The sequence below is a fragment of the Myotis myotis genome, unplaced genomic scaffold (genome assembly GCF_014108235.1).
Source record: "Myotis myotis isolate mMyoMyo1 unplaced genomic scaffold, mMyoMyo1.p scaffold_m19_p_10, whole genome shotgun sequence".
Lineage (NCBI taxonomy): Eukaryota > Metazoa > Chordata > Mammalia > Chiroptera > Vespertilionidae > Myotis > Myotis myotis.
Window position 1 is genome coordinate 6,125,752 of NW_023416314.1, and position 27,421 is coordinate 6,153,172.

Here is a 27,421-nt window from a genome sequence, read left to right on the forward strand (position 1 = left end):
CTAAAACTTTACATAACCTAATTCATTTATTATTTGTATCCTTAGGAGCAATAAGAATTATTATTATTCCCATCTTAGAAAGGAGGGAATAGCACAAAGAGGTTAATTATCTAGCTCAGGCTATTTGTTTGGAAAATGATAGGCTAAGATTTGAACCCAAGCATTCTGGAGCCAGGCAGAGACTGGTTCCACACTCAAGTATTACAATATGCTGCCTTTTTTTCCCTTCAAAGTGGTATTTAAAAATAGGCTTTGAGCAATAGATGAAATTTCCTTAGGGATAGATTATCGGGAAGGGCATTCAGGGTAAAAGTAAATTTTATTTTGGAAGTCAGGAACCAGTCGGGTTTAACTGAATTGTTACATATGGTGAAGCAGGTTTCATGTGCTTTAAACTAATTTTTAAAAATTCTTTATTGATTAAAGTATTACATATGCCTCCTTTTCCCCCCACTGACCTTTCCCCAGCCACTCCCACCCCCCCAGCACATGTCCTCACCCCCTAGTGTCTGTGTCCATTGGTTATACTTATATGCATGCATACAAATCCTTTGGCTGATCTCTTACCCACTCCCCTCAGCTTCCCCTGCCTTCCCTCTGAGGTTTGGTGGTCTGTTTGATGCTTCTCTGTCTCTGGATCTATTTTTGTTCATCAGTTTATGTTGAACAAAACTCACATATTCCACAAATGAGCGAGATCATGTGATATTTATCTTTCTTCTACTGGCTTATTTCGCTTAGCATAGTGCTCTCCAGGTCCATCCATGCTGATGCAAATGGTAAGAGCTCCTTCTTTTTTTATAGCAGTGTAGTATTCCATTGTGTAGATGTACCACTGTTTTTAATCCACTCATCTGCTGATGGGCACTTAGGTTGTTTCCAAATCTTAGCTAGTGTAAATTGTGCTGCTATGAACATAGGGGTACATATATCCTTTCTGATAGGTGTTTCTGTAAACTAAATTTTTGAACGATTTGAAAGAAATGGGATAATAGATATACTACTGCAAAAGAATTTGCTAAAAGAATGCAAATCTCACTTCAGAGGAATAGTGTCTCTATGTATATTCTAGTTTAGATTTTTATATCACTATTTCAGTTTCATGAAATAAAATAAAGGACTGTGTTTTAAAGTACATAGTTATATATTTGGCCACCCCTCTGTGTGAAGCAATGCTGCCTTGTGAACACTAAGTAAATATGAAATAATAGGAACAATTTTCAGCTCTTTGTTATATATTAATGATTTTTTCTTGTGGTTTATGAACTTTAGGTAATTTTAGACCAGATATCACTGCATAGTTTGTTTTATGACACCCTTCTCCTAGAAAATGCCATGTACATTTATGTGTATGTTAAAATAGAAGAAATTAAATTGTAGATCCTACTAAATGCTCCATAAATCCCTATGAATTTTTTGGCATCGCATTCTGATGTATATAAAGTACTGAGGTCAATGTAATTATGATAATATTGAATAGTGGTCATTTTTATCATTATAATGAGGTTGCTATTAGTCCATCTTGGGTTAGATTCCACCTTGTGAAAAGATGATCATTGTTCAACTATGACAAATGATAATAATTAAAGCCCTGAGTTAATTCTCAAGCAGATTTGTACTGCAAGAATACAAAAAGGATTGTCAAAAAATGGTGAATCAAAGAATTGAACTGAGAATGAGGAAGGAGAGGGAGGGATTTGGAGACTATATTTGGTGTTGGTTTTACATTTCCCTGACCAGGAGGGAGAAATAGGCATGTTTATAGAAGATTGGTAAATATTTGTTGTGCTTTTGATGTTCTCTTCACAGTTTTAAAGAAGGACATGGACAACAGTCATCAGACAAAAGCTGTTTCCTGTAAGCAGGAGGGTCTTCCCTGTATTGCGCCCCTAATAGCCACAGTGGAGGAGACTCCACAGACCGTCTCTGCCCAAGTCCGAGGACATTTCCCCAAGTGGCTCAATGGCTCTCTACTTCGAATTGGACCTGGGAAGTTTGAGTTTGGGAAGGACAAGTAAGCCTTGATTTTTGGAAGAGTTTGGATTTCTTAGCATGACCTTGTTCTATGGAATATGCATTAATATCTGCTTCCTCTCTGAGGCTAACATTGCCATGCAATCTCTTTGGCTCCAGAAGAGGAAACTAGCCTATAGGGAAAGAAATGGAGACTTACTTCTGTTTAAAATACTGACATTTTTACTCAGTAGGTATAACGAATTTGAAGTTCTCTGAAGGTTTATGCCAAAAGAGAAGTGTCAGAACTGTCTGTGCTGAGCTCTACTTCACCACAAGTTCCTGAAGGAAGGGGCAGTGTCTTCACTTCAGAAGTGCCCTCACCAATGCCTCCCAGACACGTTGGCTCTTTCAGTTCCTCAAATCGGGCATGTCTATTTTCGCTCAGGGTCTTTGCTTTGGCTAGGCCATCTCTCTTCCAAAGTCTGATTCTTTTTTTTTTTTTTTGGTCAGGAAATTTTATTTTAACATTCTAAAGCAGTAATGCTTTAGATGTTACTTAAGTGCCCCAGACAAGATTAACAAAATTAAAGGTTTCTAAATTACAAATTTAGTTCGTGTAGGAGTCTCAGAAAAGAAACAGAAGAAAACAATCCCCCCCTTCCCAAAAGAAGACACACACACATTTTGAAGAAACCCCAATGTTTCATGCAATGGTAGGCAAGATGTAAAAAGCTACCCAAATTCACACATTTCTACACCAATCAGCATCAGAAAAAAGTACTCCGTAATCAATCTGTACAACCAAATGCATTTGGGAATCTACACCTACATTACATTATTTAATGTTATATACATTTATTACCCACCCCCCTTGTTTTTAATAATTTCTTATGCAAAACCTTCATTCAAACCCAAAAAAGATGTAAGACTAACTTGGGGGGTGAGAGGGGGGAGAAAAGATAATCACTTAGGACATTTAGTTAAAATGTAGTTTATCTAAATCTCAAAATGTTTAATAAAACAAATATGTTCTCCATTTAACACTTTGCTTTCTAACTGTACAGTAAATTGCATTGTAGAGAGTACACCTCTATCTTCAGACTGTATCTTCTTTGGATGGAATTAAGATGTAACTGGATGGTTTTGAGATAAATATATGGGAAGCTGGTTCAACTAAGATCCAAAGTCTGATTCTTATCATTCAGATATCAGCTCAGATTTCATGTCCTTTGAGCCTTCCCTGATTTCCCAATCTAAAAAGGCTGTTTTTTATTATATAACCTATAACATAACAGGTATTTTAATTTTTTGCTTAGCACTACCAATGTTGTTTTTGTTTGTTTATTATTGTTTGTTTCTCCACTAGAAAGTAAGTTCCATGAGGGCAGAGACTTTTTCTTGTTCACCCCATATGCCCAATATCTAGGATAGTGCCCTGAACTTAAATAGCTCTCAGTAAATATCCTATATAATAAAGAAGTAATATGCAAATTAACCTTCACGCCCTCACAAGATGGCTGCCTATGACCAGGCTGGCAGGGGGTTAGTGAGGGACAACCAAATGACTGAACAAGCAGGCTGTGTGGGGCGACCAGGCCAGCAGGGGGGTTAGTGAGGGGTGACCAGGCCAGCAGGAGGGGCAGTTGGGGGCAACCAGCTGGCATGGGGGCAGTAAAGGGTGACCAGGCTGGTGGTGGTGGGGCAGTTGGGGGCAACCTGGCTGGCAGCAGGGTGTAGTTAGGGGCGACCAGGCTAGCAGGGGGGCAGTTAGGGGTGATCAGGCCAGCACGCAGAGGCAGTGAGAGGCAATCAGGCCAGAAGGGGCAATCAGGGGCAGTTAGGGTCAACCAGGCAGGCAAACAGGTGAGCAATTAGGAGCCAGTGGTCCAGGATTGTGAGAGGGATCCCGGATTGGAGAGGGTGCAGGCTGGGCTGAGGGGACAGGCCTCTAGTATATATATATATGAGATTATATATATATACACACACATATATATATATAATATATATATCTCCTACATAATAAAGAGGTAATATGCAAATAGACCAAACGGCAGAACAACTGAACAACCAATCAAAGTGTAATATGCTAATGATATGCTAAGGCTGTTCAACTGCTCACTATGACATGCACTGATAACCAGGGGGCAGACAGTCACCTGGTTGACCAGTTGCTATGATGTGCACTGACCACCAGGGGACAGATGCTCCAACCGGTAGGTTAGCTTGCTTGGAATGACTTCAAGATCCAGGATGAAGATAGTCAAGTCCAGTTCCTTGACCATCCCCACAGCAATGATTGTCCCCCTCTGTGACGCTACAACAATGCCACATAGTGAGGCTGTATCCTGGAACTTACTGCACAGAATTGCCCTGCCCTTGAAATCTTGAACTCTGAACATTTACTCTCTGCTTAACACCCCAATCTCCACACACCTCCATTCCCATTAAACTTATGTTGAGGAGCATCAAGTTCTCTACTCTTCTCTGTCCTCTCAGTTTATCAGCTCTCCTTAATTTCTTCTATCTGGTGCAGATTCCACAATCAGTCACTTCAAATGTATTCTCACACCATCCTCACTTCCTGGTGATCACTGTATTTCCTCTGACCAATTCCAGTCCTAAGTTAGCCCATATTGGTTTCCTCCACTCACCCCCGAGGTCTGCTGAGACCGTCTAGAGCAGCGGTTCTCAACCTGTGGGTTGCGACCCCTTTCGGGGTCGAACGACCATTTCACAGGGGTTGCCTAAGACTATCAGAAAACACATATATAATTACATACTGTTTTTGTGATTAATCACTTTGCTTTAATTATGTTCAATTTGTTCAATGAAAATACATCCTGCATATCAGATATTTACATTACAATTCATAACAGTAGTAAAATTACAGTTATGAAGTATCAACAAAAATAACTTTATGGTTGGGGGTAACCACAACATGAGGAACTGTATTAAAGGGTCGTGGCATTAGGAAGGTTGAGAACCACTGTTCTAGAGGAAATCACATAGCCTTGCTGATTGACTCAGTGGCACAATTATGATTTCCAGCCCTATTGAGTCCTTGGTGCCATCATTGTTCTTTCCAGTCTCCCACAGGGTTCCTTTCTAGAAGCCTCCTCCTGTTCCTTTCACTCTCAGCAGATAAACTGCGTACTTCATAATGAATGAAGGGGCATTTATTTAGATTTTGGGCTCCTTCAACTTCCTTCTCCCCCCCCTCCACATTCCCCAGGTCTGTACCTATTTGTAGGTATGTACTCCTGCCTCCTCACAATCAGAGCAGGAAGTGGCCTCTTCCTCTCCCCTGGAACCTTGCTGCATTGTTCACACCCCTCCCTTTGTATCTGTTCCTCCTTACTAACCCCACACCCCAGCCAACAAGTTTCCTGTCATCCTAAAACACCCTCATTCTCTATTCATCTTCCTCTCTAGCTACCTTTTCTCCTCCCCTCACTGCTGGTTATATGCTCTCTGAGGTCTTCTTAGTTCATTGACATCTGACTTTTAACCCCACCATGCTACAGCATCTGTTCTCAAAGGTTATCAAAACCTGTTAATTATTAAATGAAATGGGCTTCTTAGTCCTCAGCTGGACTGTTTACAGCATTTGACCTGACCACCTGTCTTAAAATTCTCTCATCCCTGGATTCCCATATTTCCTCTACCCACTGGTTACCTGTCCTAGAATCATTTTTTTTGTTGCTCAATTCACTTCACTTGTTTCTTTACTGTTGCTATATCCCATCCTCTGCACTGAATATTCACTTCTTTTCTCTCATTGTATGCTTTCTTTGGTATTGTAGAAATACTAAATTATTTGGAGTATGGTGCAGTGGGTTCAAATCCCATTTCACCAGTTATCAGTGCTATGACCTTGAGTAAGGTTTCCCATATGGAAAATGGGGATTAATATCAATTTTAATGGCTGGGTATGAAGAGTAAAGGAGACAGGCATGTATAAAGTCTCTTTTAGTAGCTGACAAAAATTGCCACTTAGTACATTGTTAATCTCTTCTTTCCTTTCCATCTCCTCACTCCCTTTCCTGCCAAATAACTTCTCATAGTTCACTTGTAAGCCCAGGATTTGGAGTCAACATTGAGTTCAGATTCTTGTCCTGACAGTTAGCAGCCTTGTGACTGGGGTTTTTGTTGTTCTGAACCTTGGTTTCCATGTGTGTGACATGAGAAAGATAGTTTCTCACAGGATTAATGTGTGTGTGTGTGTGTGTGTGTGTGTGTGTGTGTGTGTGTGTGTGTGAGAGAGAGAGAGAGAGAGAGAGAGAGAGAGAGAGAGAGAGAGAGAGAGAGAGAGAAAGAGAGAGAGGAGAGAGAGAGAAGTTCTGGTGTGTAGTCAGTGCTCAGTAGATGGTAGTTATTATATCTCACACTTATGGCTATACCTACCACACATACATACTCTCAAACATGTACCTCCCACCTCGCTCCCATCTCTTGTGCTCTAGACATGGATTTTGCCTTTTTTTATGTTTTACAAAGAGCTCAGACTCTTATTCAAAACCAAACTATTTCTTTTTCCCAGTACTTGCTCTTCACATATTCCCTTTCTCAGTTAATGTAGTGTCATCAGCCAGTCATTCAGGCATGACTTTTTGGAGCCTCTCTTTTTGTCATTGCCCACATCCTATCATTCCCCTCTGATTTGTTTCTGGAATTTGTGCTTTTCTAACTATGCTGCTTCAATTCAGGCTCCCATCTTCTCTCACGGGAATTGTTGCCTCGTCTCCTCATTGGTTTCTGCAGATCTGGATGCTCCTCTTTCTACCCCATGTTCTCCTCTGTGTCTGGAGTGACTTTTCTAAGGTGCGAGTCTCACAGTTTCACTCTCCTGTTTCAAAGCTCCAGGCTTTCCTGCTGAAGATCTTAAGCCCTAAGTCTAAGTGCTGGTAGGTCTTGTGCTGACCTATTTCTCTACCCTCATTGCCTGCCACTGATGGCTCTGCCCACACACTAATTTATTAACTGGCTATTCCTCCAAGATACCGCATGCCTTCACAGCTCTTTCCTTCCTTCCTTCCTTCCTTCCTTCCTTCCTTCCTTCCTTCCTTCCTTCCTTCCTTCCTTCCTTCCTTCCTTCCCTCCTTCCTTCTTTCCTTCCTTCCTTCCTTTCTTCCTATCTCCCTCCCTCCCTCCCTCCCTCCCTCCCTCCCTCCCTCCCTCCCTCCCTCCCTCCCTCCTCCCGCTCTCACTCTCGCTCTTGCTCTCGCTCTCCTGTCCCTAGGATGCCCTTCTCTTCTTCATGGCGTTGCAAACATCCTTAACAAACCAACCAAATGTTTTGAGCCTTTTGATCCCTCCTGACCCTGACATCCTTCCATCCTGTTGTTCCTTCTGTGCATGAATAGCATTTTTAACATTTCCCCATTGCTGCAGCAATCACTTTGTGCCATAGTTATTTATGTGCCTGTAAGCGCTGGGTTTGGAACAGTTCCTGCCTGTATTGGTTGATTTGAATAAATGAATGCATGAAAGGACAGGGTTTGCAGGGGCTTTGGGAGATGGAATCTAAAAAGTTGAGCACTTCTAGAGGAAATCATTATTAAATGTAAATATGGACGAGGAAAACAGATTTTACAAGCACAAGGATGAAAGAGATGTGGTTTAACAGCAGAATGTTTAAAAATTACTGAGGGATTTTGGTTGACAGCTCAATGTGGGTCAAAAATATGAGATTGTAACAAAGAAAACTAAGAAGGAAAGAAAAGAATATGAAATATGTTAAATGAGAAAGCTAAGTGTCTGGTTTTATACCCAAAATATTTTGATTCTATATATTGTGGTTTTAGAGGGATTTAGACCAGAATAGCAAGAATTATTGAAACTTTTGTTTTTAATGTTTTTGAAAAATATTGCCAAAATAGAAAAATTACTAGTTCACATGATAAAGAAAAAGGGAGAAAGCACAAATGCACAAAAATAAGAAATGACAATGAGAAAGAAACCGTTGAAACATTAAAAATTACAAAAGACTTTTCAGGCCTCTTTGCAAATACATATGAAAATCTTGATGAAAGAGCTAGTTTCCCAGGGAAATACAGATGATCAAAATTGACAGAGACAGAAAATTCAAACCAGTCAATTTTTGTGGAGGAAAAAGAGAAACTCATTAAGGAACTATTTCTCAAAAAAAGCACCAGGGAAATATTTCACAGGGAAATTCTCCTAAATCTTCAAATATTAGATAATCCCAGTGCTCCAAACATTACTTTAGAGAATTGAAAATGAAGGGAAACTACCCATTTGTTTTTATGAAGTAAGGATAATTTTGATGTCTATATACTATAAAGATGATGCAAAAAAGAAAACCATTGCCTGGTTGGTGTGGCTCAGTGGTTGAGCATCGACCTATGAACCAGGAGGTTATAGTTCGATTTGCATCAGGGCACATATCCAGGTTGTGGACTCAATCCCCAGTGTGGGACGTGCAGGGGGCAGCCAATCAATGATTCTCTCTTATCCTTGATGTTTCTATCTCTCTTTCCTTCTCTGAAATCAATAAAAATACATTAAGAAAGAAAACCATTATTTATTCATATTTTTATGAATATCCTTGAAAACATACAAAATATATAGTGCTACCATAGTACTAATAAATATTTTATTAATAAACAGAATCCAACAATACATTACAAATATAATTCACTAGGTAGGATTAATTCTAAGAATGCAAGGTAGGTACATTATTATCTCTTATTATCATATCCCATATTATTAGAAATCCCTTAATATTATATGCCATATTAATAGGTTTCAGGAAAACTAATCATAGGATTAACTCCATAAATTCTGACAAAATTTTTGTCAAAATTCAACATCCATTCCTTATAACAATACTCAAGAAAATAGAACTGGATGAATACTTTAACATATATCTATACACACATATTTTCATATATACATATGTTTATATAAGTATTGTGTGTATGGATATATATATATATATAGTCATATTATAAGTATTTTTCTAAGGCAGGAACAAGGCAAGGATAGCCACTTTCTTCACTGATATTCTACCAGATGTAACCAATAAAATTAGACTAAAGAAATTGATTATAGGCACAAGGTTTAGTAAAATAAAATTATCTTTCTTTGTGGTTGATATCATGGTAAACCTGGAAAACCATAGAGAATCAATGACTAACTCAAACAATGAATGGTAAGGTAACAGGATGTAAAATTAACATACTGAAATCAATAACTTTCATATACACAAACTATAGCAAGTTAGGGGACATATTGGTAAGAAAAAAAAACCTCAAATACAATAGCAACAAAAAACATTAAATACTTAAAAGTGAACTTAATAAGAAATGTGCAAATTAAAATACTTCTGAAGGACACAATTAAATGTAAAGATATCTTCTTTCCATTTTTATTTATATTTATTTATTTTTTTAAATTAAATCTTTATTGTTCAGATTATTACAGTTGTTCCTCTTTTTTCCCACCCGGTTCCCACCCCACCCTCTGCCCTTACCCCTCCCCCCCCCCAACTGTCCTCATCCATAGGTGTACGATTTTTCTCCAGTCTCTTCCTGCACCCCCACACTCCTTTCCCCTCCAAGAATAGTCAGTCCACTCCATTTCTATGCCCCTGATTCTATTATATTCACCAGTTTATTCTGTTCATCAGATTATTTATTCACTTGATTTTTAGATTCACTTGTTGATAGATGTGTATTTGTTGTTCATAATTTGTATCTTTACCTTTTTCTTCTTCTTCCTCTTCTTAAAGGATATCTTTCAGCATTTCATATAATACTGGTTTGGTGATGATGAACTCCTTTAGCTTTTTCTTATCTATGAAGCTCTTTATCTGACCTTCAATTCTGAATGATAGCTTTGCTGGGTAAAGTAATCTTGGTTGTAGGTTCTTGCTATTCATCACTTTGAATATTTCTTGCCACTCCCTTCTGGCCTGCATAGTTTCTGTTGAGAAATCAGCTGACAGTCGTATGGGTACTCCCTTGTAGGTAACTGACTGTTTTTCTCTTGCTGCTTTTAAGATTCTCTCTTTGTCTTTTGCTCTTGGCATTTTAATTATGATGTGTCTTGGTGTGGTCCTCTTTGGATTCCTTTTGTTTGGGGTTCTCTGCGCTTCCTGGACTTGTAAGTCTATTTCTTTCACCAGGTAGGGGAAATTTTCTGTCATTATTTCTTCAATAGGTTTTCAATATCTTGCTCTCTCTCTTCTTCTGGCACCCCCATAATTCTGATGTTGGTACGCTTGAAGTTGTCCCAGAGGCTCCTTACACTATCTTCATATTTTTGGATTCTTTTTTCTTTTTGTTTTTCTGGTTGGGTGTTTTTTGCTTCTTCGTATTTCAAATCTTTGACTTGATTCTTGCGATCCTCTAGTTTGCTGTTGGGAGTCTGTATAATATTCTTTATTTTAGTCAGTGTATGCTTCATTTCTAGTTGATCTTTTTTCATAACCTTGAGGGTCTCACTAGATTTCTTGAGGGTCTCACTAAATTTATCAGCGGTTTCTAGAAAATTCTCGAAGAACCTTATAAGTGTGGTTTTGAACTCTATATCCAGTAGTTTGCTTTCCTCCATTTCTGTCATTTGTGACCTGTTTCTTTGTCTCCGCATTTTGGCTGCTTCCCTGTGTTGATAGAGTGGCTTTCTGTGCTAGGTGTCCTATAGGGCCCAGTGGCTCAGCCTCCCCAATTACCTGAGGTGAACACTCTTGGTGCACCCCTTTATGGGCTTTGTGCAAAGTCTTGTTGTAGTTAAGCCTTGATTGCTATAGGTATCACTGGGAAGAATTGACCTCCAGGCCAATTGGCTGTGAGAATCAGCTGTGTCTGCAGTGGGAGAACTTCTGTGCTGGAGACACCCTTATGGGGCAAGACTTGCTTCAGTGGGGCTTCGGTACTCACTGAGTCTGCTCCCTGAGTGTGTCCCTTATGGATATGAGGAGTTGTAATCTGGATGGTCCCATTCTGACCTCTGGGTACACTGGCTCTTGGATCTCTAAGGAGGTGCTAATTTAGCCTCTGCCTGAGACTACCCAACAGGAGCTATGGAGAGATCTGCAGATTCCTCTTCTTTGTTTGGGGTTTGGAGGTGCCCAGATGAGGCCTAGCTGTGAAGCAATGCAAGCTGCTGTGGGGCCTTGGGCCTTCTTTTGGAAGTTCTGGGTCTCTCTGACCCAGCTGCAGTTTGTTAGGTAATTTTCAGATTGCAAAGGGCCAGGCCTTTCAGATGCAAAAGACTCTGCGCACAGCTTGGGTGGGGTGGGGTCTCAGGGGATCTACAGGGTGGAGCAAGCAGCTAGTACTGCTCCTCAGTCCTACCCTAAGAGGCCCCACTTCTCAGTGTCCCGTGGTAAGTGCTGCAAGCACCTCTGAGAGAAAGCCGCCCTCGAGTTCTGCCCGCTGCCAGACAGTCCAGTTTCTCCCCGTATGAGTCTGGGTCCCCAGAGACTCACCCGGAACTGGAGTTCAGAGCAGTCAGGAGCTTGAGACTCCCTCCCGATTGAAAAAGACAACCGTGTCCTCAGTTGCCAGCCCTTTCCACGTGCGCCTCCGTACCTCTGCACTTTACTTCTGTACCTCCTCTGAGTCTCAGTGTGCTTTTCTCTTTCCTCCTAGTTGTAGAATTTCCACTCAGCCAGCCTTCCTGTGGTTCTGGATGATGTCCGTTTTGTCTTTTAGTTGTATTTTTGAAGTGGTTGGGCGAGGCAGCAATTTGCGGTGTTTACCTATGCTGCCATCTTGCTTTCTCCAGACATCTTCTGTCCTTGAATAGCATGATTCAACATCATAAAGATATCAGTTCTTCATAAATTAATTTTTAAAATTTGATATAATCTTAATAAAAATTCCAACAGTTTTTTAAGGAAGTAAACAAATTGATACTAAAGTTCATATGGAAAAATAAATATACAAGAACATCAAGAAAACACTAACAAGAGAATTTTCAGTGGTGGAATTATCTCTACCAGACATTAAAATATACTATAAAGCCTCTATAATTAAAACATTGTGATATTGGTGCATGAATAGACAAATAGTGATTTAGACCAGAAAGCCCAGACATAGATCCAAGAACTTATGGAAATCTAGTTTATGATAAATATGGCATGTGAAATCATTGGGTAAAGAGGGCTTTGCTTCCCCCCCTTTCTTTCTTATATCCTATTTTTTTTTATTGTGGTAAACAACTCATAACACAAAATTTTCCACCTTAGCATTTTTAAGTGTGCAGGTTAGTGTTAAATTTATTCACATCGTTGTGAAACCGATCTTCAGAACTTTTACATTTTGTAAAAATGGAAATTCTATACCCATTTAACAATAGCTACCCATTTCCCCCTGCCCCCAGCCCTTGCTACCCACCATTCTACTTTCTTTTTCTATGAATTTGACTACTTTAGATACCTCATATAACTCTTATCTCTCATTATTTGTCATTTTGTGAGTGTGAGTGTCTTGTTGAATTTAGCATAATGTCCTCAAGTTTCATCCATGTTGTAACATGTAAAAGAATTTCCTTCCTTTTACTTTTTTTTTATATTTTTATTTTTTGGAGAATTTCCTTCTTTTTAAAGGCTGAATAGTATTACATTGTATGTAAACATTTTGCTTATCCATTCATTCATTGATGAATACTTGGATTGCTTTCACCTTTAGGTTATTATAAATAATGATACTGTAAACACTTTGAATCTCTTTGAATCCCTGATTTCAGGACCATTGCCATTTAAGACAATGATGTTTGCCTTGCTTATCCATGCTGAAGACATTAAGAATTCAAATGGTCAAGCATATGAAAGAAAAGACTATATGATGTTAAACCTTTTTAAAAGCAAAAACACAAACTTTTCCTTAGAGTTTTTCAATGTTCCCTCTTTAAAATAGATAATTTCTAGTGTTTACTTTTGCATAATTTTGATAAATTTAAAGTACATGGACAATGTAATGCATGTAAGATAAGAAGATAAAGATTTCTAAAAGTTTAGAAACCCATTTGAATTTGAGAGATGTCAAGCATTCCATATCCTCTTATGCTCTTCTCTTGGCTATAGGGTGTAAAACAAAGAACCTCCACTGCTGAAAGCCTTTTTAAACTAAAGGATTCATTGGACCATTGCTAGTGAGAAAGACTAGGTGCTGGGGCATGAAGTCTAAACAACCAGCACAGCTAGTGGGAAAGACAAGTATACCCGCTGTCCTGGAGTTGAAGGGCTTTTTATACATCAGGTAGGGGGAAGAAAGATGTACATTGGAAAGAATTTACATTGGCTACAGACAAGGTGGGTTGGATACGGTGAAGGAGGCTCAGTTCTGGGATAGATGCAGAGTCTGTTTGCTCCTTTGGGTCGGTTGTAGAAAGTTCCTGTGTAACTTGGTGGTGCCCAGATGGGCCCTCCTCCAGTGGGCGATGCCTGGTAGTCTCTTTCAGATAGTGATGGGAATAGCCACCTGGAGGTTAATTCAAAGTTCCCACTTACACTCAGGAATGAAAGCAGTCTTTTGTTGGTTGTGCCCTGAAGTTAGCTGACTAACCCCTTCTCGTCTCTCCCTTCTACACTCTGGCCTGCTATAATTCAACTTAGAACATCTCAGAATTGTCTTCTTGTCAACGGTAAAGATCAGAATTATTTTAGGAGGCACCAGCTTAGGGTTTTTCTTCAGCCTTCTGAAGTGTGAGGTTTTTGACAGAGGGTAAGGGTCAGGAGAAGGTAAGTTGCTCTGTCCTGTTGTACTCCAGGATGTACTCAAGCTATCATCCTTTAATTTCAGGTTCTCTGACTAATCGGGCTGTGCTGGGAACCCATTCCATTTCGTTATCTCTATATTTGAAATCTCTCATTCTGACCCCATGTTTTTCTTATTAACATTTGTTTTTCTATTTTTGCTCCCATTTGAAGGTACAATCACTGGTTTGATGGGATGGCATTGCTTCACCAGTTTAGGATGGAGAAGGGCACCGTCACATATAGGAGCAAGTTTCTACAGAGTGATACATACAAGGCCAACAGTGCTCAGAATCGAATTGTGATCTCAGAATTTGGCACACTGGCTCTCCCTGATCCATGCAGGAATGTTTTTGAACGTTTCATGTCCAAGTTTGAGCTACCTGGTAAGCAGTTATTACTTGGCCCAGAATTTGCCGGTGATAATGGTGATTATTTAGATTGTTATGTGATATGACATTCTATATAGAGTTTGACATAGATTTTTCAGTGTGAGAGGATGTTTACACTGCTTTCTCCCTCCTCTTGTGGTGCTTCAATAACTCTGGGGTTTGGTTTCAGCAATAACTGACAACACCAGTGTCAACTATGTGCGGTACAAGGGTGATTACTACCTGAGCACTGAGACCAACTTTATGAATAAAGTGGACATTGAAACCCTGGAAAAAACAGAAAAGGTAAAATGTAGGTTAAAAAATGAATAAAATGGACCCCCAAATTTCTTTTCATTCAAAATACTTTTCAGCATAGTAGATATCTGAATAAGAAATTGGAACCGTAGTCAAACATAACCAAATACCCACTGTGCACTCTCTGTCCTGATTAGAACGACCTTGGGTTGGTTTTCCATACTTTTAGACTTCTTTCTTAGTCCCTGCAGACTAGGGTAAGGGAGAAACAGAATAACATTTACGCCCTAGCTGCTTTGGCTTAGTGGATAAAGTGTCAGTCTGCGGACTGAAGGGTCCCGGGTTCTATTCCAGTCAAGGGTGCTTGGGTTGCGGGCTCGATCCCCAGTAGGGGACATGCAGGAGGCAGCCTATCAGTGATTATCTCTCATCATTGCTGTTTCTCTCTCTCTCTCTCTCTCTCTCTCTCTCTCTCTCTCTCTCTCTCTCTCTCTCTCTCCCTTCCTCTCTGAAATAAAAAAAATAAAAAAATATAAAGAAAAACAAAACAAAACAAAAACGTTTACTGTGGTCAGCTCATGTTCTTCCTAGCTACAGGTAGAATTGGACTGGAGATTGTCTAGACCCATACTACTTTCACTTAACACATTAATTAAAAGTTAAATAAAAAATTGGACCAGATTTTTAATTTAACTTAATTTTTTAAATAAGAGAAAGCTTATTTAGAAAGTTACAGAGGTAGTAGAAGTGAGCCAATTGGGTGGCGTAGGCTCAGGAAACAAGTTACAGAGGCAGAAGAAGGGTCCTTGGAGCTTAGGAGAGAGAAAGGCAAAGGTAACTGCACCTGGGGGAAGACAAGGGGGAAGGGAAAGGAGTAGGTGTGTGTGAGTGTGTGTATGTGTGTGTGTGTGTGTGTGTGTGTGTGTGTGTGTGTGTGTGAGAAAGAGAGAGAGAGAGAGAGAGAGAGAGAGAGAGAGAGAGAGAGAGGCCAGAATTTTAATTTTAATTCTTACTCTTTGAGCTTTCCTGTGATCTTGGGGGGAAATTTACCCTTATTGGGTAATACTTTTTGTACATTTTTTATTTGTTAGTGGTGGGGGTTTTTCCTTTATTTTGGGGGTGTTTTTGTTTATTTTTCTGTAGGAGGGAAAATGATTTTGATTTCTCAGAGGTGAGATATTAGGACTTAGGGCTGTTGTTTTCATATCTTATTTTAAAAGTATTTGACACATCTCTACTGTTTACGCATCTAAATAGAGATCTGCCCATGTTAACATTTAAAATTTTCTGATGGTCTTCAATTTGCAGGTAGACTGGAGCAAATTCATTGCTGTGAATGGAACAACTGCACATCCTCATTATGACCCAGACGGAACTGCATACAACATGGGGAACTCCTATGGGCCACATGGTAAAGTGGGATGGAAGTCTTTTTAAAAATAATTCGAAGTTAATATCTTCCTGGGGTTCCATTGTGGTTAAGATGTAAACCTATGAAACTTCATTTGAAAAGTTCAGAAAAAATCTCCGAAATGGCATTACTGAACTTAAAGTACATAATTTATCATTGAGTACGTACTCTGTGGTCCTTTTGCACATATGCTTAGCAGCTGATTTTCTATTTGACCTTCTCAGCATCACTCACATTTTTATGTTCCATTGTGCTTTTTGGCTCACAAGCATTGTAGGGATTTTCTGTATGTATTTCTCAAACTTGAATTTTGATAAAGTACCACATTGTAAGTATATGCAATTTAGAATTCTGCAGCAAAGATGTAGACCAGATACACTGTCTATCACATAGGAAGGAATTTATTTTTATAATGGGATTAATACAGTACAAAGTAAGTTAAAGTTACAGTGCAGTTGCATTTACAACCACATACATCACACCTCTTTCCTGGTCACCCACTTCCCCAACTGCCTACCTATCTGCTCCAGAAAGTTCTCATAGCTAATAATGATAGCTAACATTTACTGAATGCTTAGTATGTGCTGGCGTTAAACATTTTTCTAGGTATTTTCTCATTTAATCCTTTAACACTTATCTGAGAAAGGTGTTATTATTTCTTTTTTAAATATGTTTTTATTGACTTTTTAGAGAGAGAGGAGTGGAGAGGTTTAGAGAGATAAAAACATCAATGAGAGAGGAATATCATCGATTGGCTGCCTCCTGCACAGCCCCCACTGGGGATCGAGCCCACAACTGAAATATGTGCCCTTGACCAGATTCGAACCTGAGTCCCTTCAGTCCACAGGCTGATGCTCTATCCACTGAGCCAAACCAGCTAGGGCTTATTACTTCTTTTTATAGATAGTGGGCCTTGACAAGGTTTAAGATACTTGCTTAGGCAAGCTTCTAAGTGTCTAAAACCAGACTTGGCACCAAGTCTGAAACACACACACTCTGTAGACCACCTTAATAATTATTCACCTCTGAGTACAGAAGGGTCTCAGGACATGCAAATTCATGTTCCTGTATCTGAGCACACATATCTGTGTTTGAATGAAACGTGTATTAGATATTTCTGACTAGCTTATCTGTCAATCAGTCTTCTATAACCTATAAAACTTTTGTATAGGTTAATGTGTAACTTTGGTAAACAATTGGCATTGTGAGTTGTTCATCTGTTCCTCTCCATATTTACACATGGGTTTATGTGAAGATGAATACTGCGGGCTTGTTTTTTACTGGCTCAAGTAGAGATGGGGTACCCAGCTCTCTCTCTTCTTTATTATCTGACTTCAGGTAGGAATGTATTCTTCACAGTTGTAATAGGAAGCAGCAAACATCCCTTTTAAGTACTGTTTAACCATTCTGAATTATATATTCTAAAACAGTCGTTAGATCAGTCATTCTCAGCCTGTAGTATGTCTAAGAATCATCTGGAATGCTTCTTAGCAATGTAGGTTACTGAGCTTCATCTTCCGAGATAGTGGTTCAGAAGATCCAAAAAGGGGCCAAGAATTTAACAGCTCCTCATCTCTTGGTGCATTTTAACAAGGTCCCCGATGATTTTGGCTCAAGCAGCCCCTAGATCTTTGAGAAACCCTTCTGGCACTTACGAGACGCTGTGCTTGTTACTTTGCCTCAGTTTGCTGTTTAAAGAGTCCTGAAGCGTTCCCAGGTTAGATGAACTGTATTGGGCAAGTCATTCCTCTGCTGGGTGTTTCCTGGGCGTCTCTGCCTCGCTTATGCATGCCATCATGACTTGCAGATAGAACAGTTCATGACTAGTTGTGTTTAAATGTAGTGAACTGAGTAATCATTAATTATCCGAATGCCGAGACAGGAAATTGTTTTATCTTCCAATCTCAACTGAAACTAAATTTACTTTTTTTTTTCTTAATTATTTGATTCAGTGAGAAGTTTAAGAACTGGCACTCAAGAGAAGGCGCGTGGGTGCGCGTCTGTGTGTGCGCGTCTGTGTGTGCCCCTCGAGCAAAGGTGGAACCAGAGCCTGTCGCTGGCCCCCACCGAGCTGTGGCCGCTTAAAACTCTCAAGGCTCCACTTAGCCCCAGGAAGGTGGCAATGTGTCGCCTCAGCCATACAGATGAAACTTGGCTCATTCAGTTTGTGGAGAGCGTTGACTGGAAGCTGATACAAAATTCTTCAACCAGGCAAGAATCATTAATGGGATCACCACACCCTCTGTCTGAGGAACAGCAGCTGTGTGTGAAGCCTCCCCCCACCAGCCAGAGGAGCCACCACAACTGTGAACCACACCCACCAGAGGAGCTGCTACCACAACTGCCTGAGGAGCAACCACAGCCCGAGGAGCCACTGCCACCCAAGGAGCAGCCACTGAATGACTCAACATCTAGATATGGCAGTACGATCAAACATGGGTAGACAAAGAAACCCCCAAAGGAAAGAAAAGGAGGACTTGCCAGAAAAGCTGCTAAGTGATACAGAGGCATGCAACATGACAGAAAAAGAATTCAGATTAAGGGTCCTAGAGTGCATAAACCAGATGGAGGAAAAAATCAACAACTTATGCAAGAAGCAAGAAGAAACAGATGAAAAAAATCAATGAATTATGTAAGAACCAAGAAGAAATGAAGAATGATATAGCTGCAATAAAAAACACCATTGAAAGTTTCAACAGTAGACTAGGAGAAGTGGAGGACCGAATTAGCGAATTAGAAGACAGGGAAACAAAACACACCCATACTGAACAGCAATTGGAGAAAAAAATTAAAAGACAGGAGGAGAGCCTAAGGGAGCTATGGGGCAACATGAAACAAAACAACATATGAATAATAGGGGTACCAGAACAACAGAAAGAGGAACAAGGGTTAGAAAACCTATTTGAAGAAATAATATCAGAAAACTTCCCAGAGGTGGGGAAGAAAAAAATCACACAAGCACAGAGAGTCCCAAACAAGGTGAACCCGAAAAGACCCACACCAAGACACATCATGATTACCATGGCAAATGTTCAGTACAAAGAGAGAATCTTAAAGGCTGCAAGAGAGAGACGGAAAGTTACATTCAAGGGATCTCCCATTAGATTATCAAATGATTTCTCAACAGAAACACATCAGGCCAGAAAACAATGGATAGAAATTTACAAAGTAATGCAAAGCAAAGGACTGAATCCAAGAATACTCTATCCAGCAAGGCTATTGTTCAAAATTGACGGGGAAATAAGAAGCTTCGCAGACAAAAAAAGGCTAAGGGAGTTTACCACCACCAAGCCAGCAATGCAAGAAATGCTAAAGGGACTGGTGTAAAAAGAAGAAATAAAAAGCTCAGAAAGAAAACGGCCACAAAAGAATAGAAATGGCTACAAACAAGTACCTTTCAATAATAACTTTAAACAGAAATGGACTAAATGCTCCAACCAAAAGACATCGAGTGGCTGAGTGGATAAAAAAACATGACCCATACATTTGCTGTCTACAAGAGACCCACCTCAGAAGAAGGGACTCACACAGACTGAAAGTGAAGGGATGGAAAAATATCTTTCAGGCAAATGGAAATGAAAAGAAAGCTGGGGTAGCAATACTTATATCGGACAAAATAGACCTCAAAGTGAAGGCCATAACAAGAGATAAGGAAGGCCACTTCATAATACTAAAGGGATCAATAAAACAAGAAGATATAACCCTGATAAACATATATGCACCCAATGCAAGAGCACCCAAATACATAAAAAAACTCCTGGAAGATATCAAAGGAGAGATCGACAACAATAAAATCATAGTAGGGGACTTTAATACACCACTGACATCACTGGATAAATCCTCTAAACAAACAATCAGCAAAGAAACAGCAATCCTAAATGACTCACTAGATCAGATGGACTTAATTGACATCTTCAGAACACTTCACCCAAAGCCATGGAATATACATTCTTCGCAAGGGCTCAAGGGACATATTCAAAAATAGACCACATATTGGGTCACAAACAAAGTCTCCCCAAATTCAAGAAGATTGAAATCATACCAAGCATCTTTTCAGACCATGATGGCATAATAGTAGAAATAAACTACAATAAAAACAACCCAAAGTACTCAAACACTTGGAAGCTGAATAGCATGTTATTAAATATTGACTGGGTTACCAATGAGATCAAAGAAGAAATTAAGAACATCCTGGAAACTAATGACAATGAAAACACAACAATCCAAAACCTATGGGACACAATGAAAGCAATCCTGAGAGGGAAGTTTATAGCTCTAAAGGCCTATCTCAAAAAACAAGACAAAATGATAGTAAATCATCTAACTCTACAACTCAAAGAATTAGAAAGAGAGCAACAAGAAAAACCCAGAGTGAGCAGAAGGAAGGAGATAATAAAGATTAGAGCAGAAATAAATGACAGAGACCAAAAAAAACAATACAGAAAATCAATGAAACCTAGAGTTGGTTCTTTGAAAGGATAAACAAGATTGATGAACCTCTAGCCAGGCTCAACAAGAAGCAAAGAGAGAGGACCAAAATAAACAAAATCAGAAATGATAGAGGCTAAATAACAACAGACCCCACAGAAATACAAATGATTGTTAAACAATACTATGGACAACTCTACTCCAACAAATTAGACAACCTGGAGGAAATGGACATATTCCTAGAGAAATACAACATTCCAAAACTCAATCAGGAAGAATCTAAAAATCTCAATAGGCCAATAACTATGGAAGAAATTGAAGCAGCCATCAAAAAGCTTCCAGCAAACAAAAGCCCAGGACCAGACGGCTTCATAGGGGAGTTTTACCAAACATTCAAGGAAGAACTAAAACCTATCCTCCTCAGACTACTACAAAAAATCCAAGAGGAAGGAACACTTCCAAGCTCATTCTATGAAGCCAGCATCACCCTAATACCAAAACCAGGTAAAGACAACACAATGAAAGAGAATTACAGGCCAATATCCCTCATGAACATAGATGCCAAAATCCTCAACAAAATCTTAGCAAATCGGATCCAGTAGTACATCAGAAAGATCATACACCATGACCAAGTAGGATTTATCCCAGGGATGCAAGGATGGTACAATATCTGAAAATCAATAAACGTGATACATCACATAAACAAATTGAAAGAAAAAAACCACATAGTCATATCAATTGATGCAGAAAAAGCATTTGACAAAATACAACACCCATTTTTGATAAAAACTCTCAGCAAAGTGGGAATAGAAGGATCATACCTCAACATAATAAAAGCCATATATGACAGGCCCACAGCCAACATCATACTCAATGGACAAAAATTAACACCATTTCCCCTAAGAACAGGAACAAGACACGGATGCCCACTCTCACCACTCCTGTTCGATATAGTACTGGAAGTATTAGCCATTGCAATTAAACAACAAGAAGAAATAAAAGGCATCCAAATTGGAAAAGAAGAAGTAAAACTGTCCTTATTTGCAGATGACATGATATTATACATAAAAAACCCTAAAGACTACATCAAAAAACTATTAGACTTAATAAATGAATTCGGCAATGTAGCAGGATACAAAATTAATGCAAAGAAATCTATGGCATTTCTATACACCAATAGTGAACTTACAGAAAGAGAGACTAAAAAAACAATCCATTTACCATCGCACCAAAAAAATTAAGCTATCGACTTGCCGGGCGCGATGGCTCCCGCCAAGAAGGGTGGCGAGAAGAAGAAGGGCCGCTCCGCCATCAACGAGGTGGTGACCAGGGAGTACACCATCAACATCCACAAGCGCATCCACGGCATGGGTTTCAAGAAGCGTGCCCCTCGGGCACTCAAGGAGATCCGGAAATTTGCCATGAAGGAGATGGGGACTCCAGACGTGCGCATTGACACCAGGCTCAACAAAGCTGTCTGGGCCAAAGGAATAAGGAATGTTCCATATCGTATCCGGGTACGTTTGTCCAGAAAACGTAATGAGGATGAAGACTCACCAAACAAGCTGTACACATTGGTCACCTACGTGCCTGTCACCACTTTCAAAAGTCTGCAGACTGTGAACGTGGACGAGAACTAATGCTGATGGTCGAATAAAGTTATACAACTGCAAAAAAAAAAAAAAAATTAAGCTATCTAGGAATAAACTTAAACTAAGGAGGTAAAAGACCTCTACTCAGAAAACTACAGGACGTTGAAAAAAGAGGTAGAGGAAGACATAAACAGATGGAAGAACATATCATGTTCTTGGATTGGTAGAATCAACATCATTAAAATGTCCATTAAAATGTCCATCATTAAACTACCCAAAGCAATCTATAAATTCAACGCACTTCCCATTAAAATACCAATGGCATACTTCACAGGCCTAGAATGAACTCTCCAAAAATTCATGGAATAAAAAAAGACCCTGAATAGCTGCAGCAATCCTGAGAAAGAACAAAGTAGGTGGGATCTCAATACCAGATATCAAGCTGTATTACAAAGCCACTGTTCTCAAAACTGCCTGGTATTGGCACAAGAACAGACATATAGATCAATGGAATAGAATAGAGAGCCCAGAAATCGGCCTGAACCAATATGCTCAATTAATATTTGACAAAGGAGGCAAGAACATACAATGGAGTCAAGATAGTCTCTTCAATAAATGGTGTTGGGAAAATTAGACGGATACATGCAAGAAAATGAAACTAGACCACCAACTTACACCATACACAAAAATAAACTCAAAATGGATAAAGGACTTAAATGTATGACGGGAAACCATAAAAATACTAGAAGAATCCAAAGGCAACAAAATCTCAGACATATGCCAATGCAATTTCTTCACTGATACAGCTCCTAGGGCATTAGAAACTAAAGAGAAAATAAACAAATGGGACTACATCAAAATAAAAAGCTTTTGCACAGCAAAAGAAACCATCAACAAAACAACAAGAAAGCCTACTGCGTGGGAAAACATATTTGCCAATGTTATATCTGATAAGGGCCTAATCTCCAAAATTTACAGGGAACTCATACAACTTAACAAAAGGAAGATAAACAGTCCAATCAAAAAATGGGCAAAGGACCTAAATAGACACCTTTCAAAAGAGGACATTCAGAAAGCCAAGAGACATATGAAAACATGCTCAAAGTCACTAATCATCTGAGAGATGCAAATCAAAACAACAATGAGGTACCATCTCACACCTGTCAGAATGGCTATCATCAACAAATCAACAAACGACAAGTGCTGGAGAGGATGTGGAGAAAAAGGAACACTTGTGCACTGCTGGTGGGAATGCAGACTGGTGCAGCCACTATGGAAGACAGTATGGAGTTTCCTCAAAAAACTAAAAATGGAACTCCCATTTGACCCTGTGATCTCACTTCTAGGAATATATCCCAAGAAACCAGAAACACCAATCAGAAAGGATATATGCACCCCTATGTTCATAGCAGCACAATTCACCATAGCTAAGATCTGGAAACAGCCTAAGTGCCCATCAGTAGATGAATGGATTAGAAAACTGTGGTACATCTACATGATGGAATACTATGCTGCTATAAAAAAGAAGGAACTCTTACCATTTGCAACAGCATCGATGGAACTGGAGAGCATTATGCTAAGTGAAATAAGCCAGTCAATGAAGGAAAAAACACCACATGATCTCACTCACTCATCCTATCTAATAAAAGAGAAACATGGTAATTAGCATACAACCGCTACCCTTCCCATTGGCTAATCAGGGCTATATGCAAATTAACTGCCAGCCAAGATGGCGGCCGGCAGCCAGGCAGCTGGAAGCTAACATGAGGCTTGCTTGCTTCAGTGATGGAGGACTCCAACGTTCCCCGCCTGCCTTGCCGGCCTCTGAGCCTGCAGTTTGAAACATTGTAACAAATATAGAAGCTAAACAAAACCCCAGAAACCTGCTTTCAGCGAGCGGGATCTCAGAGCTGGAGTTGATACAGAGTTTCGATTATAGAACCCAAACAAACCAGATACCTGCTTTCAGCAGCAGAGGTCTCAGAGCTGGAGCCAGAGCTAAAGCATGCACAGAATAAAAAAAAAAGGAAGAAAAGGAGCAGTTGGGAGCTTCAGTCACCTCTATCCTATATAGTAAAAGGGTAATATGCCTCCCAGCACCGGGATCAGCGGAGCCGCGAGGCCTCCCGGCACTGGGTTCAGCATGACAGGGGGCAGCGCCCAAACCCCCTGATCGGCCCTGCTCTGTGTGTGATGGGGTAGAGCCATAACCTCCCCATCGGCCCTACCCTGAGTGTGAGAGGGCAGCGCCCCAACCCCGGGATCGGCCCTGCTCTGTGGGTGATAGAGGGCGGTGCCCCAACTCCCCCCCCCACCCCCCGCCATGGGCCCTGCTATGTGTGTGATGGGGTAGAGCCATAACCTCCCCATCGGCCCTGCCCTGAGTGTGACAGTGGCGGCGCCCCAACCCCTTGATCGGCCCTGCTCTGTGGGTGATAGAGGGCAGTGCCCCAACTCCCTGATCCGCCCTGCTCTGTGTTTGACAGGGGGCGGTGCCCCAACTCCCCTATCGGCCCTACTCTGTGAGTGACAGCGGGGAGCTCCTCAACCCCCTGATGGGCCCTGCTCTGTGCATGACAGGGGGAGCTCCCCAACCCCCTGATGGGCCCTGCTCTGTGCATGACAGGGGGCAGCGCCCCAACCCCCTGATTGGCCCTGCTCTGTGCGTGACAGGGGGTGGTGCCACAACCTCCCCATCGACCCTGCCTTGAGTGTGACGGGGCGGTGCCCCAGCCCCCCAATCGGCCCTACCCTGAGCGTGACTGAGGGTGGCATCACAACCTCCTGATCCGCCCTGCTCTGTGCATGACAGGGGGCGGTGCCCCAACTCCCCAATCGGCCCTGCTCTGAGCCCCACCAGGGGCTGCACCTAGGGATTGGGCCTGCCCTCTGCCACCTGGGAGCAGGCCTAAGCCAGCAGGTCATTATCTCCAGAAGGGTCCCAGACTGCGAGAGGGCACAGGCCATGCTGAGGGACCCCCCTCCCTCCCGAGTGCACAAAAATTTGTGCACCGGGCATCTAGTGGATAATAAAGACCATTATAAACTTATGAACAAAAATAGATACAGAGGCAGAGCTGCCTCAAACAGACTGTCAAACTACAGTGGGAAAGCTGGGGAGGGTTGAGGGGTGGGGGGTAAGAGATCAACCGAAGGACTTGTATGCATGTATATAAGCATAACCAATGGACATAAGACACTGGGGGGTAGGGGAAGCTGGGCTTTTTAAGGGCGGGAAAAAAGGAAACATATGTAATACTCTTTGTAATACTTTAAGCAATAAAACAATAAAAAAAAAAGAACTGGCACTCTATTGTACATATGATTGCAGGGAGTTCAACAACCTAAGACAGGGGTGGGCAACATTTTTGTGAGTGCATGCCAAAACCAGAAAAATCTCTGACTCAAAATTCTTCTACGTGCCAACCCTAACTTTTTGAAAACATGTTATGCCTACTTGATATCACTTAAGGTGTACGTATGTGAAGAACCTTGAAGAAATAATAAAATTCATTCGAGCGACAAAAACACAGTATATGATGATGAAAAATACATTTATTTTTTAATGTATACATGTACACTGATAGTCTGACAGAAAACTTTATGACTCCGTTTAATATTATCAGTGGGACTTTTGCTGCTGCATCACTGATGACAGAGATTTTACATCAGGTTTATATTTCGTGACCTTCAGAGATATGCACGAGCTACTACTTTCATCCATCAGGCCACTCCTATTACGAGACTTAACAAAATTCATCACTGAGAACAAAGATTCACAAGCGTATGTGGAAGAAAACATGAAGAGTAACGCTGCTGCAAAGTTTTTTAAACAGAAAAAATTTTCTGGAATGGCATTCCAGTTCCTCAATAGTTCGTTTTCGACACTTCTCTCTGGTACTCCTATCTCTAATCGTTTTTTTTTCAATGTTTTTCAAGTCAACTCTAAGGTCAATAAATTTCTGCTTCCAAATTGAGCTACTCTGAAATTCATTCAATTGCATTTCAAAGTCAGCCATGTCTATGCATGAAAACATTTGTAAGTTTAGTTCCTGCAGTTTCATGCTGTCTGGAAACCTCATGAACTTTGCTGTCTCTTCCAGTTCTCTGAATTTTGCAAATCTTGAGAAGAACTGCTCAATAGTTGACTCGATGATGTTTAAAAACAGCTTTTGAAGGCTTTGATAGTCTGTTCTGTCATCTTTTGGGAGGTCTTTGATGTGCCTCTTGAGGTTTGGGAAATATCTAAATCTCTCACCATCCACATCCCTCTTAAAGACTTCCAGTTTCTTTTCAAAAGACTATATGTAACCAAACATAACATCAAGTGTCTTGCCAGTTCCTTGTAAGTTAAAATTTAAGTCATTCAAATGTTCACAAAAATTGTAAATGGAAGATTATAATAGAGGGTTCGCGTGCCAGCAAAAGTTACTGGCATGCCATGTTTGGCACGCATGCTAGGGGTTGCCCACCCCTGACCTAGGATGTGTTTGGGGGAAATTTAGAGATTCTTGTTATATTAAAGTGCTTGTTTAGTGATTTCTAACTCTAGTAAGTAACAGGCTTTTAACTGTTTTAGCTTTTACAGATATTTCAAAAGATGTTTTAAAAATAACAAAAGTTTTCTAAAACATTAATCAATCCAACTAGTTCTTAATAATATTGTAAAATTATATGACACTAGAGGCCCAGTGCACAAATTCGTGCACAGGTAGGGTCTGGCCGGCCCAACCCGATCAGGCCGTTAGGGCCGGGGTTGTCCAGCTGGCCCTGACCTGTGGTTGAACTCCTGGTCAAACCTGGTCGAACTCCCGGTCTAGGGGTCAATTTGCATATTAGCCTTTTATTATATAGGATTATTATTATTATTACTTTTGTGTGTGAAAACAAAATTACATATTTCTTTTGGAGAGAAGGGTTTATGTAGGATAATTTATGCATCTGAATATAAACCTGTTATTTCTACAAAATAATTTAGAATTATGATATGGTTTATTATTTGAATAGGTTTTGGCCAATAGTCAATAAAAGAGTGCTCTGTGGTTGTGAAGGGCCACAAAAACAAAGAAATAAAGACAACAACACAGAATAAAAAATAAAGTCAATGGAACTCTTGCAAAACATTAAGCAAATTTTAGTGTTCAAATAAAAAACTCTCCCTTTTTAAAAGTATCTATGATAACTGGGTAACTAATCAGGGTGCCTGGGATTAGACCTAATGCTTTGGTGAATCTAGGACAGAGACAAAGAGAGGGTATGGTGTATAATTTTTGTTATTTTGAACAAAAGAGAAAAAAGTGAACCTCTTTACTTGTGAAATTGTTCACTTTGTGTGTGAGGAAAAGCCATAACTATAATCAATCAGAGCCTTTGTCCAAGTAAAAGATTATAGAGAATTATTGTCAGATGCTGAATTTTTCCTTCCAGAGGAATAACAAACCTATATAGACCTTGAAAATTTCAAGAGCAGTCTTCCAAAACCTCTATAAAATATTAAACTAATATACTTGCAATTTTAGTACAAATCAGGAAATGCAGAAATTGCAGTACTCATAATTATTATTAGCTAAGTTCACAGGGCACACATGTAGGACTTTTTATTCCAAAGCAGCCCAGTGTGAGGAGTTAATATTTCTTTGGTGACTAAATATTTGTACTTTCCATTTTTTCTGAACTA

General features: G+C 40.1%; 2 protein-coding genes across 3 annotated transcripts in view; both read left to right on the plus strand.

Moving 5' to 3' along the window:
* Nucleotides 1-1,809: 1,809 nt before the first annotated feature.
* BCO2 (beta-carotene oxygenase 2) overlaps nucleotides 1,810-27,421 on the plus strand; it is a 52,516-nt gene continuing 26,904 nt past the window's right edge. The window contains exons 1-4 of one of the 2 annotated variants that reach the window (XM_036324380.1): nucleotides 1,810-2,014; nucleotides 13,859-14,070; nucleotides 14,246-14,361; nucleotides 15,622-15,724. In XM_036324380.1, the coding sequence (XP_036180273.1) occupies nucleotides 1,824-2,014; nucleotides 13,859-14,070; nucleotides 14,246-14,361; nucleotides 15,622-15,724 (622 nt within the window). In that variant the 5' untranslated portion in view covers nucleotides 1,810-1,823. Of the gene's footprint in view, nucleotides 2,015-13,858; nucleotides 14,104-14,245; nucleotides 14,362-15,621; nucleotides 15,725-27,421 lie in introns of both variants that reach the window. The other variant, XM_036324382.1, reaches the window with a different exon arrangement.
* Nucleotides 21,379-21,839, plus strand: LOC118664359 (60S ribosomal protein L31-like). The gene has a single exon (XM_036324378.1). It carries the CDS (start codon nucleotides 21,415-21,417, stop codon nucleotides 21,790-21,792), a length of 378 nt encoding a protein of 125 aa, XP_036180271.1. The 5' UTR covers nucleotides 21,379-21,414; the 3' UTR covers nucleotides 21,793-21,839.

Excerpts from the sequence above, each read along its gene's own strand:
- LOC118664359 (XM_036324378.1), top strand. The coding sequence starts at position 21,415 with ATGGCTCCCGCCAAGAAGGGTGGCGAGAAGAAGAAGGGCCGCTCCGCC.